Source organism: Tenrec ecaudatus, chromosome 6 (genome assembly GCF_050624435.1).
Source record: "Tenrec ecaudatus isolate mTenEca1 chromosome 6, mTenEca1.hap1, whole genome shotgun sequence".
Lineage (NCBI taxonomy): Eukaryota > Metazoa > Chordata > Mammalia > Afrosoricida > Tenrecidae > Tenrec > Tenrec ecaudatus.
In genome coordinates, this window is record NC_134535.1 from 172,214,303 (window position 1) to 172,234,849 (window position 20,547).

A 20,547-nucleotide genomic window follows, 5' to 3' on the forward strand; every position below is an offset into this window, starting at 1 on the left:
GATCTCAGCCAGCCAGACGCCAATTTTTGAAGCCAATTTTCTTTAGGAAAGGGGCATGCGTAATTGGATCCTCCAGAATCCCAAGTCACCGGCTCCATCTACCTGAGTGAGCTGGACCATCCAGTGAAGGTTTTGGCCATCGTTCCATAAACCAGTGAACAGTTTCACACGTTTCACCACCCCCTCCCCATCACATCATAAGTAAGCATGAGTAAGCCCGTGCTTACTCTGCTCACGGACCACTTTATTCTTCTCCAGAGTTCTATAAAGAATGAGAAATCTGGGTTCTGTAGGAAGGGGCTGTGGTGTGGGGGAGAGACAAATCCAGCTGTACCTAGAAGCAGAATCTTCGAAGGCATGAAAAGTGTAAGCGTCTTCCCTACAGATTAATGAATAAGCACAAGCAAGCATGCACTTACTGGGGTATTCAACGTTCAGTGAAGCAGGATTGTTGAGGAAAGCTCTTCAGTGATTTCTGACACTTGAGATGGAACAAATGGAAATGCATAGTGTGATTAGTTTGTCAATAATAGACTCTAAAAAAGGCTGTAAGGAGAATGATAGCAAGATATATTGGGCAATCATAGTCTGGTGGGGAATTTTATGACACTTTAGAAGCTGAGTAGTGATTTAGAATATGCACCTGCTGTAATTATATCTTCAAAGGTGCATTGTGTTAGAACACTCATTCTTGGGAGGCCACCTTTAATTTTTTTCTCCAACTTGCTCCTCTCCTGCTTCATCCCATTTGCATGTTTAAAGCATGCTTCTTACTTTGTAGCTTGGTATAACATGCACCTCACCACAGAAGCACAGCCCATGAAGGCAGGCTTCCCCCGATTAATAATATATTTCAATGGCCAAGAATAGTTCTGCATCATAGTGGGCCCCAGTGAATATTTGTTGGGAGAATGCATATGCCCCTGTTCAAAGAGCATGAAGTAGAGCCAGCAGTGGGCTTGTAGGCTTGTCATGGCCTAGGTGGAATATAACTTTATGGAAAGTCCTCCTGGTGAAGTCAATTGACAAATGTTTGTTTAATCCCAGCTATAGGCCAAATGATAGCATTTAAAATTTCCCAGACTGTAGAAGACATGAGAGACCTTTTGTTTGACCCAGGACAGCGCCTACGTTGTCCACCTTTGAATCCCTCTTTCCCACCACCATGGAATCCATTGTGACTCACAGCAGACCCACGATGGATTCCCAAGACTGTCCATGTTTATGGCAACGGATAGCTTCAGTTTCCCCTGCAGAAAAGTTGGTGGGCGTGAACCTCTAACCTTGTGGTTTGCAGTTCAAATCTTACCTGTCAGTGCCGCCAGGTGTCCTTGTATAAACAGTGGCATCTCTCTCTCTTTTTAAATCATTTTACTGGGGACTCATACAACTCTTATCACAATCCCTACATACATCAAGTGTGTAAAGCACATTTGTACATTGGTTACCTTCATCATTATCAAAACATTTGCTCTCCACTTAAGTCCCTGGCATCAGTTCCTCATTTTCCTCCTCCCTCCCCGCTGTCTCCTCCCTCATGAACCCTAGATAACCCTTGATAATTTATAAATTATTATTTTGTCATATCCACTTTTCTGTTGTTTGTCCCCCAGGGACGAGGTTATATGTAGATCCCTGTAATCAGTTCCGCCTTTCTACCCAACCCTCCCTGGACTCTCCCAGTATAGCCACTCTCACCACTGGTCCTAAAGGGATCATCTGTCCTGGATTCCCTGTGTTTCCAGTTCCTATCTGTACCAGTGTACGTCCTCTGGTCTAGCCAGATTTGTAAGGTAGAATTGGGATCCTGATAGTAGGTGGGGGAGGAAGCATTTGGGAACTACAGGAAAGTTGTATGTTTCATCGTTGCTACCATGCACCCTGACTGACTTGTCTCCCTGACACCCTTCGGTAAGGGTATGTCCAGTTGCCTACAGATGGGCTTTGGGTATCCACTCTGTACTCCCCCTCATTCACAATGCTATGATTTTTTTGTTCTTTGATGCCTAATAACTGATCCCTTTGGCACCTCATGATCACAAAGGATCGTGTGCTTCTTGCATGTGGGCTTTGTTGCTTCTGAGCTAGGTGGCCGCTTGTTTACCTTCAAGTCTTTAAGACCCCAGATGCTATCTCTTTTGATAGCCAAGTACCATCAGCTTTCTTCACCATGTTTGCTTATGCATGTGATTTGTCTTCAGTAATTTTGTCGGGAAGGTGAACCTCATGAAATGCCAGTTTAATAGAACAAAGTGTTCTTTCATTGAGGGAGTACTTGGGTGGAGGCCCAATGTCCATCTGCTACCTTAATAAGAAACCTATAAATATATTCACATAGATCTATTTCCCCATCCTCATATATATATATATTTACATATATGCATGCCTTTATTTAGACCTCTATAAATGCCCTTTGCCTCCTACCTCTTTCCTTTTACTTTCCTCTTGTCCCACTATCATGCTTAGCCTTCATTTGGGTTTCAGTAATTCCTCTTGGTTACATTACCCTTGATCAAGCCCTACCAGTTCTCCTACACCCTCCTCACCACCAATTTGGATCACGTGTTGTTCCCTTGCCCCTGAGTTTGTTAATATCACTTCCTTTCCCCCTACCTCCTCCTCTCCCATGTCCCCCCAGAACTGTTGGTCCTGTTGTTTTCTTCTCCACATTGTTCATCCAGCCTATCTTATTTAGGCTGAATTTTATTTAGACAGAGCTGCGGAGATAATAACATGCACAAAAACAAGACAGAAAAACCAAGCAACAAAACAAAACAAAAAAAATACACAACACAAAAACAACCAGAAAGAAAAGATTGTAGTTGGTTCATGGACTGTTCGCTGGCCTTTCGGAGTGTTTTCCGGTTGAGTCTGATGGGGTGCCAATCCCTGACCCCAGAGTCTATTTCTGGTATTCCCTGGGCACTTCATTGCTCTGCTCCCCTGGCTGTTCTGTTGCACGCATTCGTGTTTTTCATTGGTGTGGTGGGATCAGATCAGGTGAATTCCCACCCTGTGTCTCCAGTGTTGTCCCCTGTAGGGCTATGGGTTAGTGCATAGTATCTCTTATAGTGGTATGTACATGCTAAGTAATAAATATGTGTTGACAGAATGAAAGGGGGGAGCTGGGCTTAAGTATTACGTCACCGTGGAATGAATAAATGAGCAGTTATTTATCATGTGAGTGAGATTTATTTTACGGCATTAATAGCCCGTAGCAGTAGTAATTTGCAAACTGGGATCCGGTGCTTTCAAGAATTTTCTAATTCTGTCCTCGATACTTTCTGGATTTTCATTTCAGCGATCATCCACAAAAATTAAACACATCTGCATAACCAAATGCTGGCAGGAGGTTCTAGTGCCCCTGTTTGCGGTTGTGCCTTTTGTGAGCAGGTTGCCACTAGATAGTATCATACTTGGTCAAGGTTAGGGAGCAAATCACACAGGCAGATGCATTCAGCCCCAATGAAGGCCACATGACATCACACCACTCTGCCAGATTTCACCCTAGTTCAAAAAGTAAGAGGAGAGAAATACATCGTTACTGGTGGCAATCCACACTTGCTGAGAAGTTCCTGGTGGCACTAACAGGAGGGCTAGCAGTTCTAATCCAATTAAAGGTGTCTCCAAAGGAAGGCTTTGGGAAACCCTGTGAAGCAGTTCTCTTCTGCCCACACTGGGATTCTCTAAGTTGGAATCAGCTTGACGGTCAACTAACACCTGAACTCTTGGTGACATGATTCTGCTGGGAAAGGTGATTTAGTTTTGGGAAAGCATGATCATTGGTCCCTTGACATTGATATTGCTCATTTCAATCCTATTTGGTTCTATTACGGTTTTATTTTAATGCATCTATTTTGAAATGTGATTTTTGTTGGGAAGCTATAAAAGGCCATTAGATATAAAGACTTGGTGCCTAGATTTATGATTGCACCCATTTAAGGAATACTATCTTGAAGAGAGTTTAAGTTTGCGGAGAATGAGATCTTCAGCAGTGGTTCTTACCGTCAGGGCAGGGCTATAGAGTCGCTCTGAGTCGGCATTGACGCGATGGCCCTGAGTTTGCTTGTTTGTGTGTTTTGGGTGCTTCATAGTTTGCTCAGGGCCTGGAGCACAGAAACCTGCTTCTCTGAAGTCTGGGTGTGGTAATTCTGTTCGCACAGATGTTGCAGCTGTTGCTTCTCGTAGTGGTGGGGGTGGGGCGGATAAAGAAGAGCAGCAGCTTCGGGCAATGTAGGGACGTGGACTGGAGGCAAGGACATGCTTGCAGACAAACTGGGCGCTTTCTCTACAAGTTTGCTTTTGACTGGCTCTCCGTGTGAGAATCCTTTTTCTCGGTGGCTTTCCTGAAATGGCTTTGGGAAATGCAGTCGTTTTTGTTTCCAGATGTGAAAGAAGAATAAATTCCTTAGTCGTTCTGTCGATCATGACAATCTCCATATTCGATGTGGAGCAGAAGAAGATATTTAAAGTCCTTCCGAGAGAAGATCAATAGGAAGGGCTGTGGACTATCTGATTCCATCCCGGTCCTTCCCCAGCTTGCCCACCTCTGGGCCGCACAGTGGGCAGTCGGAGCAGAAAGGAAGGGAGGGTTTTGTTCTGAGTTACCTTCATAGAAGGGGCACTGAGGGAGTCGTACTCCAGAGTCAGCTTTGCTAAGGTTCCTGGAGCTAGTCCAGCAGTGGCTTACCGAGCACCTCACTTTGCCCCCACAGCTCCCAGGTGGTGCAGTGGGCGTTAGCAGCTCCTGTGTGAGAAAAAGGTGGGAGGTCTTTCCTACAGACGAGAGCCTGGGAAACACCATGCGGAAGCCCTACTCTGTCTTCTAGGGGTGCTCTGAGTCCGAATTGACTCCACGGAGATTTTCATGTGTGGCAGGCTTTCTACTAGGCGCTGAAGACATGCTGTAACCTGCCTTTGGGCCTGACTTGCTGATTCTGGATTTTATGTCTCCGTTTGTACTTGGCACAGTTTAGATGAAGATGAGTGGGCAGCTGGAAAGACATTAGTCCATTACCGGTGCTCATTTGTCTAATTCTCAAGGTAGAAATAGAGTCAGAGATGATAACGACTCAGATTAATGTGTTCTCTTTTATCTTTCTCTGTTTTTAAGGGGTGTCATGAAAGTTGACATAAGTCTTCAGAAGGTGGACATTGACCAATGCTCGAGTGATGGCTGGTTTTCAGGAACGCACAAATGCCACCTGAACAATTCAGAGGTAAGACATGGCAGTAAAGCCCTGTGGGACCCAGAGCTCAGTAACGCTTGGCTGTGTGGGTAAGTGAGCGCAAGGCTTCTTACAGGCTTCTTACATCACTGGGAAGGCAATCTCCCCATGTCGGCCTCTCACTGCTGCGACATGAACGGAAAGAAGAGTAGAAAGCAGAGCTTGTGTAGACTCATCATTTAGTGAGGGGCTAAGAGAGGCTAAAACTTCCATGACATTGGAAGTTTGGCCGGGTTCAAGGCTGAACTTATTCTTCAGAAGGAGCCAGAATGTTAAACTGGCCATAAAGCGAAGAGTTCGTTCTAGGAAGGGTCAACCAGATGGCGCACAGCTTTGAAACATTGGTGGTATTCCCCCAGACACCAAACCATCTGTTAAAAAAACCAAGAGGGACAGTGGGGCAGGGTGGTTTGGCAATTGATGAGAAAACTGTATACAGGAACCTGGAAAAGAAATGTGTGTGTGTGTGTGTGTGTGTGTGTGTGTGTGTGTGAGAGAGAGAGAGAGAGAGAGAGAGAGAGAGAGAGAGAGAGAGAGAAAGGGAGACACCACAGAGAGAGAAAGAGTGTGTTTTTTCATTTTCAACTCTTACCCATGCTTGCTTTGATGGGATGCTGGTTGCTAAGGGCCAGGCACACGGATTATGATTCTGGAAACCATCGCTTGCCTTTTGTAGTTTCAGAAATGAGCTACGAAGACATACTGAGGATTTTATATTCAGTAATTTATCCCTTAAGTCCTAAAAGGTTACACAACAAATATACTATAAAGTCTTCCTGGTCTTAAGTCTCAAGTTAGACTGCATGAACTTTTAAAGAAAATAGACTTGATGTATTTAAATGCCAGCAGTGTTTGTACAAATATACTATGTTTGCCATTTATGAAAGACAGGCTGTGTTCATAGACACACTCATGTGTATAAGAAAGAGCTTTCTATACAAGAGCAATTGGACACTGAGAAAACATCCCAGCCCAGTCCAGATCAAGTCCACAAGTGTGATATTAGGCCATATGTCCAATACCAATCTATAAAGTCCTCTTCAAACTGAGTACAGGAAGATCACTTTCCAGTGGGTGGAAAGTCTTGTGGATCCTGTGGTGGTGTAGGCACGTCAGTGCTGGAAGGGGTCTCCACATGGCTCCTACAGCTCCAGGGCTCTGGCTGCCATCAACACAGCCCCATGTGTCTTGTCAGTAGAGAATCTTTGGGGAGTGAGCATGTAACTTGCCTCCAGGGAGCTATTTATCTTCTTAGTGCCTCTCAATGAGGTCATCAAGCTGCGACCTGATTGACAGATTTAACTCCACCCCTTCACTCATAAGTCTCAAATTGACAACAGATTATGTAACTTGGAACCCAGAGTTCCAGCCACTGTATCAAGGCAGCTCATTGGGGGCTGCCTCTTTCCTACTGCCCCTTTACTATATGAAACATAATGTTAGCCTCCCAGAGGCAAGTTCCTCCTGATGACATGTCCAAGTGAAAGAGAGAAAGTCTTTGCAGCCTCACTTCTGAGGAGCTTTGCGGCTAGGCCTCTTCCCAAACAGGGCTGTTCATTCCCGTGGAAGGCCGTGGTAGATCCGAGATGCGTAGTCGGCACTGTATTTCACAGGCACCGAGTGTTCGCAGTCTTCCTTACTCATCGTCTGGCTTTTGGAGGCAGACGAGACCGTGGGGACTTCATGGCGTGGGTCAGGTACGCACTCACCTGCAAAGTGACTCTCTGCGTGTTAGCACCGAAAGTATTTTGCAGAAGGTGATCTGTCACTTGCTTTCTGGACGACTTTCCGTGGGTGTTCAATGTGGATTCAAGTAAAGTGAACGCCATGACAACTCGAACCTTTTCTCTATTATTATTACTTTTAATAAATCACTTTATTCGGGACACTTAAAGCTCTTATTACAAGCCATATATCAATTGTAGCAAGCACATTTGTATGCAGGCTGCCATCATCATTTAAAAAATATTTTCTTTCTGCTTGAGCCCTTGGGGTCTGCTTCTCTTCCCTCCCGCCACCCCACCTTCGTGACCCCTCGATAACTTATAGATTATTATTATTTTCATATCTTATACCGTCTGCTGTCTCCTTTTACCCACATTTCTTTTGTTCATCTCCCTCAGCCTGGGAGGTGGGGGTAGTTATACATCGATTATTTTGGTCGGTTCCCCCTTTCTTTCCCTTCTCCCCCAACTCCCCCCTACCCTCATGGTATTGCTGCTCCCATTATTGTTCCCGAGGGGCTTAGCTGTCCTGGATTCGGTGTGTTGTGAGCTCTTACCTGTACCAGTGTACATGCTCCAGTCTAGGCAGATTTGTAAGGTAGAACTGGGGTCATGATAGTGGGGGGAGGAAGCATTAAAGAACCAGAGAAATGTTGTGTCTTGCACTGGTGCTATACTGCACCCTGGCTGACTCGTCCTTTCCTTGTGACCCTTCTGTGAAGGGATGTGCGGCTGATGGGTGTAGTTGGGATGATGTTTGTTTTATTTGCACTGGGTTGTGATGCGTACTGAAGGCAGTAGTCTGGGCTCTTCGTCGGCAAGGAGCTGTGGTGGCATAGTGGCCTACATGTCTGGCTGCTCCTCAGGAGGAAAATGAAGCTTTCCTCTGCACAGTGACAGCCTCAGAAACCCAGAGGCAGCCCTGCTCCATCCTATGAGTCACCATGAGTCACAAGGACGGGATGACAGTGAGAAGCTCTTCACATCCTCTTGGCTTTCAGCAAGAACTGCGGTGGCTTTTGCATATTGCACGTTGTTAATGAGCCTTCCTCCAGCCTTGATGAGGCGTTATTCTTCATTCGGTCATAGCGTCAAGCTTCTCCGAGGACTGACTCAGCACACACAGTGAATACATTGCATGAAAGGATATTACCCCGACACCCACCATTCCTGATTTTACACCACATAATATATCCCCTTGCTATGTTTCCACAACTGCCTCTTGGTCCAGGAACACCTTCCTCTGGAGCACAAGGAAGGGTTCTGGAAGTCCCACTCTTTGCGATGTTATCCCGAATTTGTTTTAGTCCACACCGTTTAAAGCCTTTGCCGTCAGTGAAGCAAGGTGAGCGTCTTTCTGGTATTCTCTACTTTCCGCCAGGATCCGAGGTCAGCAATGGCCTGGCTCATCCGACGTTCTCCTCTGAATCAGGCTTGCGTTCCTGGCCCTGCCCTGGCTGTGGAGTGCTGTCGTGGGTTTTTGTTTGTTGGTTTTGATTGTCTCCAGCAATGTGGCAATACGTAGAGACTGCTGCAGGAGCCCTAGTGGCATAGTCAATTATATGCTGGGCTGCTAAGCAGAAGCTCCGCAGTTAGAACCCACCAGTCACTCCGTGGGGGGTGGGAATGAGGCTTTCTGCTTTCTTAAAGGTTTGCATCCTGTAAGAAACAGATCTGCTCTGCTCTGTGGGGTTGCTGTAAGTCAGCATCGGATCCACTCAAGGGTGCTGGTGCTCTTGTTTGGTTTCCTCCCCAGTCAGTTGGCAGGTAGCTTGTCTTTCAAGTTGCTTGCCATAGAAATAGGAGTGCGTTCAGCATTTCATCCCTCTGTGGAAACATCTCCATTGGGATTCTGTCAGTTCTGAGAGACTTGTTTTTGGCAACTGCGTTCAGTAGAGCTTGCACTTCTCCCTGCAGTCTCATCAGCCCCGAGTTCCTGCCACCTCCTGACGTGCTTGCCTACTGGTCGCTTCTTCTTGGTCCACTGATTATGTGTTTTCCATCTTCCGTTGGTGCTTCTTGCATCCTTCAACATGTTGCTCATAAACCAAAATCAAAGCAACAACCTCCCACCCCCCAAACATCATTCAGTATTTTTTCCAGAAACCAAAAGCCAAAACAACAACAAAACCCAACAAATAAACAAAAATCTTTCCTATTGCTGTTGAGTCCATTCTGAATGATACCATTCTTCAATACTACAACTTGAGGTTCAAGATTTTTTATTTTTTCCAATTCTCTGCGACTGAAAAATACTTAAAATTTTCTGCCAGATAGGTTTTCTAACTCCAGGTCTTTGCACATTTCAGTATAATGTTTCATTTTGTCCTCTTAAGCTGCCCTTTGAGATCTGTGCTGTTTTTTTTTTTAATTTCATCATTTTCTTCGTTTGTTTTAGCTCTGCTGCTTTCAGTAGAAATTTTCCGAATCTTTCCTGACATTCATACTGGACTTGCCTGTCAATTTATCCTACTGCGGTAGCAGACACATTGCTGTGCTGTTGGAATTTCAGATGCCAGTAAGGTCATCGTGCTTGGCAGACAGGTTTCAGCAGGGCTTCCAGACTAAGTCAGACTAGGCAGGAGGATCTAGCAATCTACTTCGGAAAAAGGTTGGCCAGTGAAAACTTTGGGAAGAGTAGTAGAACCCTGTCTGATATAGCGCCAGACGATGAATCCCTCAAGTTTGAAGTTACTCAGAACACGACCGAAGGCCTGTCTCCTGAAAGCAGAGTTGGCTTCAATGCTGTGGATGGAGTGAAATGCCACGGACCTTCATTTGCCATGGTGGTATGACTCAAAATGGGAAGAAACAGCTGCAAACATCCGGTCATAAATGGAATGGAATATTGGAAGTATGAATTAAGAAAAACTGGTAGTTGTAGACCAAACCAAATAAATGGAATATTAAAGATTGATATTTTAGGCATTCGCTCATTCATTGCCACAGAGTTGATTCTGACTCGCAGTGAGACGTAGCTCTTCACAGGAATAGAAAACTTCATTGTTCACCCACACAATGACTGGTGGTTGTGAACTGCTGTCACTGAGGTTAGCAGCCCATGGTGTAACCTCGACACCACCAAGACATTCGTGAGTTACCACGACTGACGTACAACGCTGTCAATAAAGTGCATGAGAGTATGCATGCACGTATAGGGAAGACAAGGTAATACTACTCTTATTGACATATTTGTGCCAACCACTGTTGCCAAAGATGAAGAAATTGAAGATCTTTAATAAACTCCAGGAACTGGAAGTTGATTAAACATGCAATCAAGATGCAATTATAATTACTGTGATTGGAATGAAAAAATTGGATTAGTAGTTAGAAGACATGTTCTTGGTGATGGAAACGATGCCCCAAATCGCATGCTAGAATTTTGCGAGACCAATGATTTATTCATTGCAAATACCCTCTGCAGCCTCATCAACAGCGCCCATACTTGTGGGCCTCACTAGGAGCACACAGCACTTTAATGGCCTGTATTTGTGGAAATAGATGCTCAAGACTCAGATGATCATCAATTAGAACAAGGCCAGTTCTGTGTGCTACCATTGCTGCCTGCCATCAATACTCTCTTAGTTTTGCTCCCTGTGGCACATCTGGTGATTTACCTCGCTGGTCATGTTGCAGGAACCCCTTTTTCCTTTTGGAGGGTTGGTTTATTCCCACTGAATCAGGGGTGGAAATTTTCTAGGTTTTGTGTCTTTTTAAAGCTATCCAACAAGCTATTTCAACTGGAAATATCTCTGTTCTGATGAATCAGGATTAGGATCAAATGTAGTTGAATGAAATTTAGGAATTAAAAATAGTATCAGTACGCATTGGATGGACATCATGTACATATTCATTTAGACATGGCGTCCCCCCTCATCTCCCTTGCCTAGGCACTGAAATGCCCTGGGATGGTCTCAAGAGGCCCTACCTGCTCTGCTTCCTGCATGGCTGCCACGGGGTCATCATGGCTTCCTTAGCTGGGCTTCCTTTAGGTCCTCGATCCAGTGCTGGTCACAGTGGAAACCGTTCCACACACTGTTCCTAGTCTAGTTAGCAGGGCTGAGCTTTCAGTTTGTTCCCTTGTGCTTACGGCAACTGGAGATTAGGCAGTGGCCTTTCTTGAAATTTTTACTGGTAGGGAAATAAAAGATCTCTTGTCTGCAGCATATTTCACCCCCTTCCTGTTTTTTTCTGCTTTGTCATTTATCCCCTATTTCTTATCCCAAGGATCACTGCATAAACTGGCTTGTTTGGGGAAATACTTAGCATGATTTACAGATAGGATTTGGGAGTCTGTGTTTATGAAGATCCGTATCATTAGAAGAGCTACTCAGTTTCTAATGGGTTTTATCTGGACAATGCTTAACATTCTTCACTTCTTAATCCTAGAAGACATCACACATTTTAATGTTATAGACTTTTCACCTTTTAAATGTTGACTTTTCAGTATTCCAGATATGTTAAACTAGAATAGCAGGTCTCTGTGTGTGTTAGTCTGGGTAGGCTAGAGAAACAAATCCAGGGAGACTCATATGTATATAACAAAGAACTTTATATAAAGAATAACTGTATATTGAGAAATACCCCAGCCCAGTCCAGATTAAGTCAATAAATCCTATATTAGCCCATATGACCGATAACAATCTACAAATTCCTCTTTAGACTCACGCAACACATGCAATGACCATGAATGCAGGAAGATCAAAGGCCAGGGGACGGGAAGTCTTGTGGACCCAGTGGCAGTAGAGGCATGCCAGTGCAGGCATGGGTCTCCATGTGATTCCTCCAGCTCCAGGGCACTAGTGTAGCTCCATGTGTCTTGTCTACAGGAATGTTTCACAGGGAGTGAGTGTGTCTGGCCTCCAGTGAGCAATTTATCTCTGTTGTGCCTCCAAATGAGGTCATCAAGCTGAGACCTCATTGACAGGCCAGACTCCACCCCTTCCTCACATTGACAGATTATGTAACTGCTACACTATGAGTCAGAAGTGACTCAGTGGTAGTGAATTTAGTGAAAAGAGGTAAGTGACAGCTGACCAATGACAAAAATCTGAGGGATTACCAATATTGAGAGTAGCCGTACCAGGAGGGTAAGGGGAAGGTAATAGGTAGAACCAATCACAATGATCAATGTATAATTCCCTCCAAGGGGGATTGACAACAGAAAAGTAGGTGAAGGGAGATATCGGTCAGTGTAAGGCATGAAAAAAATAGTAATAATTTATAAGTTATCAATGGTTCATGAAGGAAAGAGGCGGGGTGGGGATGGGGGAGGGAGGGGAAAAATGAGGAGCTGATTCCAAGGGCTCAAGTAGAAAGAAAATGTTCTGAAAATGATGATGGCAACAAATGGACTTGGACTTAAGAATGGATGTATGGATTGTGATAAGAGTTGTTTGAGCTCCCAATAAAATGATTAAAAAATAAATCTGAGGGGCATTTTAGAAGAGAAGGGCATGGTCTTTGTAGAAAATAATTTGTCAATGGAATTGAAAAGATGAGTTATCTCAGGATTTAGACTTCCAAGTACTTTTTAAAAGAACATGCTAAAACAAACTCTACATTCTGAACCAGATTGTAGGATTGTGCTGGTTGCTTTCATAATCAACCTGCATTTCTTCAGCACAGTGAGAGCATGGTTAGATCATGTTTTGAGCATTCATCTCAATAAAGTTTTATTTATTGCCATATCATTATTTGCTTTGAGCACATAAAGTCATCTCCTACCAAATAGTCTATTAGCAACATTAATGCTATTTGGCCTTCACTTTTGCTTTAAAGTTCTTCTTTTTCTTTGTTTTTTTCTTAATCACTATTTGAAGTAGATATCTTTGGAGAGTAACTTTGAAGCTTTAAAGAATTATATTATTCATTAAAATGTTTAAGCATTTCTCCCTTGTGTGTGTGTAAGTTACATGCATATGTATCTATTGTTAATCAGGAAGATATAAAAATAAAATAAAAATTTTTTAGTTTTAGTATGATTTAAAAATAAATGAATACAATGATAAATAATCTTTGATGGGAGTCAGCCTTCATTATCCATAGTTTCTACATTTGCAAATTTGGTCTCCATTAAACTGTATGTGTGACCCCAGATGAATACTATTGGTGCTATCTTGGTCATTTCCAGAGGTGCACACAACAGTCAGAAAACGCGAGTTCCCTGATCCCCTGGTTCCCAGGTGAGGTTAAACAATGTGATGCTCTGCCTTCTTATTTCAGCTCGCATACTGTAAACAAGTATCCTCTCCACAGACTATTCAGTGGCATCTTTTTCACATTTCTGTACATTTTGTTGGTGATTTTTTATTGCATTATTATTTTGCTCTCCTGTTCCCGAGCACTCCCCAGACCCTGTGATGTACTTCAGAACAAGAAGTTTCATTGAGTTATGAATTCAAGTGGTGTTGACCATGAGTTCAATGTTCCTGAGCCCAAACATAAAGTAAGGAGGGTGTCTTTAACCAGAAACCTGCATATAAAAGGGTATGTTTTGATCAGTGAGAGGATTGTGACCAGAGACTTACTGGAACCTAGCACTGAGCCTCTCTTAGGAAAAATGGGTCAGTACTGGCTTATTTAGTATGGGCCATGACTTCACAAAACAGAACTAATGTGAATAACGAGAATTGACTGTAATCAACTTATTCACACTCAGAAATGTCTTTTGTGAGTGTGCTATGATTTAATATGCATCATCATTTTTCAGACCTTTAGTTAATACTTAGCAGCGCAGTGATTCAGAGGTCCCTAAGTTCAGTTTATTTTTACACTTGATTTTAATGTCTTGTCATAGTCGGAAAAGATGCTGTATGAGGAGATGCCTATCCACACGGAAGAGATAATCTGTTGACTGTGCTTGCCAAATGACATCCCCGTTTTTGAACAGGGCTTGCTAAAATAGAGTTTGGTTTTTTTTTTTTTTGGTTTGTTATCTAACCTGATAGCAATCACAGTCACTCCTTGTAAACTAATGAAAACCTTTGGCATTTTAATATTTTAAAGCACTAGATTAAAAATCCCCAGAAACTCTTCATGCTGAATATTTTAAAATAGTTTAGAAAGTTTATGTACAAGTTTAAAATATGTGTTTATATAAATGTTTATGGCTACAAAATCATGTAACACTGAAAACATTTTCAAAAACTCATTTAAGAAAATCCTTACTTCCAAAGACTTTTTCATGGATTGCTAAAATGTCACCTTTAATTTTGTAGAAATGGATTATGTATATTTAAAAAATACTTGCTGGATAAACACCAGTCACAACTACTTGCCATTACAGAACTGCTCAGTAAATTTGGAACATTAGTATTTTTTGTCAAGAATGACATATAACTAAGTTAAGAAAAATTTTTTGGTGTGTGAAACAAGTGGGGTTTTGCATTTCAGATAATAAATGTTCTATTCAACGGTTTACTAATCAAATCTCCCAGTAACTTACCCATTTGATTGAGATTCTTAAAAAAAAAAGTTCCCAAAGCCCATGTGTAGGCAATTGGACATCTGGGTCAAGTCAGGGGGCAGTACAGCACCAACGAAACATACAACTTTCCTCTAGTTCTTTCATGCTTCCTCCCTGGACTATCATGACCCCAATTCTACCTTACAAATCTGGCTAGACCAGAGCATGTACATGGGTACAGATAAGAGCTGGGCAGATAAACTCCTCAGTACAACAAAGAATCCAGGACAGATAAACTCCTCAGTACCAATAATGAGAGTTGCCATACCAGGAGGGGAAGGGGAAGGTGGAGGGAGAAAGGAGGGATGGACAACAGAAAAGTAAGTGAAGGGAGACATTGGTCAGTGTAAGACATGAAAAAACAATAATAATCTATACATTATCCAGAGTTTATGAAGGCAGGAGGGTGGGGGAGGGAGGGGGAAAAGTGAAAAGCTGATACCAAGGGCTCAAGTAGAAAGAAAATGTTTTCAAAATGATGGCAACAAATGTGCTTGATACAATGGATGGATGTCTGGATTTTGATGAGTTGTATGTGCCCCCAATAAAATGATTAAAAAACAAAACAAAAACAGTTCTATTGACATAGAATTCACATATCATATAATCCCAGGTTCAATAATGTTAGAAAGGGTTGTACAGTCATCACTACAATTTTAGAGAATTTTATTCTTTTTTGTAGTCATTGCTGTTAGCTCCCATTTCCCCCACTAGCTCTAAGGATTTACCTATCCTGGGATTCAATATACAGAAAAACATATACAATAAAAACAAGAAACAAAACAAAAACACCAACCCCAATAACAATGACAACAAAAACAAGGAAAAACCTCAAATGAAAAGGAAACAGAAAGTAATTATACGCTGGAACAAATTAAAAGTGGGTCAAAGGGAGATCAAGTGATAAGGTGTTGCATTTTAATTTACCCACACCTGCTATAATTGATTTACAGTGTTCTCTGTCTGATAGCATGCCTATTCATGTTCCTTGACGATGATCGGGTGAGTCACCAGAGGCTTAATCCTTACTAATATTGCAAACCTGTAAATGGATCTGGGCTTGCACTGTTAGCCATAGCCTTCTGCAAACCAAGTGGTCACATCCATTTCCCTCCTCCAGATTTGGATTTTGCTCTTTCACAATCCTTGGATCACACAGACCGGAGCGCTTCTTCCCTGTGGCCTAGTTGGCACCTCAGAGGGCTGCTTGTTTTAAGGCAAACTTTTCAGACCTCAGGCGCTATTCTGACAACCAGTCACCGTCTGGTGTCTTCACCACATTTCGCATGCACAGCTTCAGTTATCTTTTTATGAGGACAAGTTTATAGGAGAGTGTTTATGTTCATGCTCTCTGCATTTTTGTGATGTATGGTAGTCCAACAGGCATCGTTCTGTCTCTAGATAAGTGTTAATGAAAATTTAGCCCAATCCTTAACCCTCATTGTATGTGTAAATAGTGTCCAGTAACTTCAGTTTTGTATCTGTACAAGTCAGCAGTTTATACATTTTGGGCTAAAAACCGGCCTACACATGTTGTGGTAGTTACATAATCTGTTGTCAATTTGAGACTTAGGAGTGAATGGATGGAGTGTAGCCTGTCAGTCAGGTCACAGCTTGATGACCTCATTTGGCGGCATGAAGGAGATAAATTGCTTGCTAGAGATGGCACACATGCTCACTCCCTGCGAGACATCTCTGAGAAGCCACATGAAGCTACTCTGATGAAGCCAGAGCGCTGGGAGCTGGAGGAGCCACGTGAGACCCCTGCCAGCCCTGAGATGCTTACAGTGCCACTGGATCCACAAGACTTTCCATCCACTGGCCTGTGATCTTCCTGCATTTGGCGTCATTGCATGTGTTTTGTGTGTTTCAACAGGAATTTATAGATGGGTACTGGCATATGGGCTAATATTGGACTTATGGACTTGATCTGGACTGGGCTAGGGTGTTTTCTCAATATTCAATTGCTTTTATATAGAAAGTTCTTTCTTATACACGTATGAGTGTCTATGAATTTTGATTTTCTCCAGTCTACCCAGACTAACATATACACGTATAATTTCCTTTTCTCAATAGATTTAAAATCCCATATCTTTGGCTAAATTAATAATACTATTTCTTCTTCTTGTAGATTACTGTCTTCCCCTTCACCTAAAGTAACACCTCTTAACCATCTAGTGCTCCATCTTCCCTTCTCTGCCCTCTCTGCCTTGATAACCTCCAAAGTCTGTTCCTGTCCATTTGGAAGTCCTGGTCTTGATTTTTCTCTTTCCTTATAACTGCGTGACAGAACTAATTTTAAAGTCCAGAAACAACTATTTTACTCTCATATAATCCGAAATATTTTTTCCAGGGAGGGATTTTTATAGTAACAGTCTCGTTATGAAGAAATGTAAATATTTTACAATCTGAAATAATACACTGTAAATCCACGTAGATGATCAAATGGGAATGAAAAATGGTAATAAATTGAAGTTTGATAGTAAATGAAAGAACCAGGTAACATTGTCAATATATCTGTCTCGAAATTGCCGGTCGTCTCTAAGGATACATCAAGTGCTTTTATATGATTTGTGCTTAGATGACCCGTGGCTTGAGTGAGGACATTGATGTCAAAAGAAGTCTCAAATATTAGGAGAGCTTAATTTAGTTTACATATGACAGTTACATTTAAATAGAAGTTCTGGTGTTTTCTGCGCCTCAGTTAATCTCTATGTGGTATGTTTTGGAGACTATTTCAGGTTATCAGGTTGGCCGTTCTACCACAATGGTGTCTTATCAACTCAATTATTGGCCTTGAGATAGTTTTTGCTATTTCTTCTGCTGAATGTATTGGTTCTGAATCTGTTTGTAACTCCTTCCTACCCCAGTCAATGCAAGTCAATGCATCAAGAAAGGTATTTTAAAGAAGAAAAGTAACTTAATATGGAACTTCAAAGAAAGCCTTGTTACCTATGTATGGAACGGAGCCTTCTCGCTGGGCTACGGAAGGAGTTAGGTTCAGTTAGTTTCTTCCCGTGAGTGGTAGGAAGCACTGGATATTACCGTTTCCTTCTTGCGACTCAAGCTTATTCTTTATTCCCCCTATACATTTTATCCTTTGCTGATATTATTCCCGCCTCTCTGGAACTGTGTCCAAAGTGGTAGCCAAAAACCACATGTTGTTATTGGAATTTAAATCAACTAACATCAAACAAACCCACAAACACAAAGTCCAGGTACTTGTTTCCCTCGTCTGATTTCCAGTGCTGAGCAGCTGCTTGTTCAGTAGCGATTCGCTAGTAGGTGCCCGGTACCGCTCTAGAATAGGGTCCAACTTAATACAAGATGACTGGCGGCGTTCACATACCTCGATTTCCGTGCTCAGCTTAATTGGTAACATTGTCTCTAAGGGCACTGAAGGATTTTTAAGGCAAACTTGAAATGAATATTGGTGTGGTTTTTCTGTCAATTTGGGATAGGGGGAGCAGGATTTTCACTGATAGGATCTAGCGTAATGTGTCAGCTTCATGACAGGATCTTCTGTGAAGCAGCCGAGCGGGTGTGAGCAGAATAGACATCCTTAGTCCATTCTGCTCACCGCCTAGTCTACCTAGTCGCCGCCTTGATACAGTTGAGGGAGGTTTCGTTAAATCGACAGGGAGTGGAAGTGAGCTGGCTTTTACTGTTGCATTTGGATCCTGCATCCGGTTCATCCACCTCTTGTTAGACATCACCTACGGATCCCAGGAGCCTTCAAGGAACTGCCCACCTTGAATTTATTCGGTCAATCACAGACTCATTCAGCGTGTCACCCACCAGCCTGTGGTCCTCCTGCTTCATCTTCCTGCTTCCTGAGCGGGATGGAACTCCTCGTCACCACAGAGAACTGCCCCGGAGACTTTCCGAGGTGTAATGTCGATGGGAGAAGACCCCCAGGTCACTCACCTGAGCGGTCACTTGGATTGGAATTGGCATGCAGGCACTTACACCGTTGCATAGTCTACTGATAATCTACATATTTCCATGTCCCCTGTGCTTGGAGTTGTGAAGCCCTTTTTCTCATGACCAGGGAGAGATAGGATCAGTGTATGTACTCGAGTATAAGCTGACCCGTTTATCAGCCGAGGCACCTAACTTTACCACAAAAACCGCATTAAAAAACTCATTTTATACACGAGTGTATACAGTCATTAATGTAAGATCACACTCTCCTGCCAGGATGTCTGGCAGTGATTCGTTGGTATCCAGCCTAGCCCCTGACATATTTATGGATGCAACTCTTGTTTTTGTGTCATACCCTCCTTCGTACACAGACACTGATTTTGATCAACGTAGTTGCTTATCATCCAGGTAAGTTTTGTTTCTTCATGGTGGCTCTTCAGCTATTTGAAGCCTCAACCAAACCCACTGCTATCAGGTTGATCCAAGTGGTGGCAGCCCGGTGACGCATAGACAAGGTTTCTGAAACTCAATTTTCATGGAGCAGAGAGCCTCATCTTCCACAGAGAGGCTAGTGGGGTCGAACCCCCAATCTTATGGTTAGCAGCCAACACCTAGCTCTCAGTGCTACGAGGCTCCTTCCTCGACACTTACCCACGCTAAATACCCTTTAATTCAGTCTACACTCTTTGGCCACAAAAGGTCGCACCACTCTTGTGGAGTTGTGAAGCCCTACCTTGTCTGATTTTGCTACCCAGTGTCCCGCACAAAGTTCACAGAAATGGACACATTGTTAGAGATTGTTCACTAGGTTCTGAAGAGTTATTTGGATTGAGATTCTGGAATGATTCTTAACTAGTGAGGCTGTATTGTGGTTCCCTGTCTTCATCTGAGGGAGGCTGACTATTCAGCAACTGAGCCAGGGGCTCACCAGCTGGTATCGCCATCTTCTGGTTGGAGGAGAGAGCGCGAGAAAATGTCTGGTAGTTTGAAATTAAAATGACTTTAAACTTTTTTGTTTGTTTTTCTAAACATTGCTCAGGGGGCCGCTAATTGCAAAGTCATTAATTTGAAACCACCAGTCGACCTAAGGGAGAAGACAGGGCTTTATACTCTGGTAAAGAGTTACAGGCTTGGGAAAGCACAGGGCACTTCTTCCTTGGCTTGTGGCATCGCAGTGAGTCGGCACTGAGTCCACGGCAGGGAGTTTTTACTGTTGGAATCTGATTCATTGTTTTCCGTGTCCAGTGGCATTATGTGTGTTGTGTTCTAGGGAGACCTTGGACTCCTGTTTTGACACGATCTAATGCTCCCCGGCTTTCACACTTGTCTTCTCACCTCCAGTTTGCTTAACTGCACTTCTCTGTTTTTAAGGCCCGCCTAAAAGGCTTGCCGAACTGTCATTTTTATTAATTTGTCTACTTTATCATGACCATCATCAGAAGTAGGTTTTCTTTTCTTTTTCTAATAAATTGCTTTACGTTTGTTGTGTTCATTCAGTGTGTTTTTATTTGTTTCTGCTATGCTGGACACTGCTTTCGAAGCTGCGGCTACAGTGATACACAAGAAAGCAAACTTTCATTCTAGGGAAACCACAGGTATCAAGGACATGCCAATGAACTCTAATTTTTTTAAGCACAGACTTTTCCTACAGAGCAAAACATCAGATATTAATTTTGAGACACAGAGATTATTATTATTATTAAATCATTTTACTGGGGGCTCATACAACTCTTATCACCATTCATCCATCCATCCATCCATCCATCCATCCATCCATCCATCCATCCATTATATCAAGCACTTTTGTATATTTGTTGCCATTATCATTCTCAAAACATTTGCTTTCTACTTGAGCCCTTGGTATCAGCTCCTCATTTCCCCCCTTCTTCCTCACTCCTCCTCCCCATGAAACCTTGATAATTTATAAATTATTATTATGTCATATCTTACACTCTCCAATGTCTTCCTTCACCCACTACTTCACTGTCTGTTCCCCAGGGTGGAGGTTATATATAGATCCTTGTAATTGGTTCCCCCTTTCTACCCCACCTTCCCTGTACCCTCCTGATATCGCCACTCTCACCACTGGTCCCAAGGGGTTCATCTGTCTTGGACTCCCTATGTTTACATTTCCTATTTGTACCATTGTACATTCTCTCATCCAGCCGGATTTGTGAAGTAGAATTGGGATCATGATAGTGGG

General features: G+C 42.8%; 1 protein-coding gene across 1 annotated transcript in view; it reads left to right on the forward strand.

The window, feature by feature from the left end:
- GPR158 (G protein-coupled receptor 158) overlaps positions 1-20,547 on the forward strand; it is a 465,390-nt gene that overhangs the window by 36,587 nt on the left and 408,256 nt on the right. Inside the window, 1 exon segment of the mRNA XM_075553196.1 lies at positions 5,114-5,219. Coding sequence (XP_075409311.1) covers positions 5,114-5,219 — 106 coding nt within the window.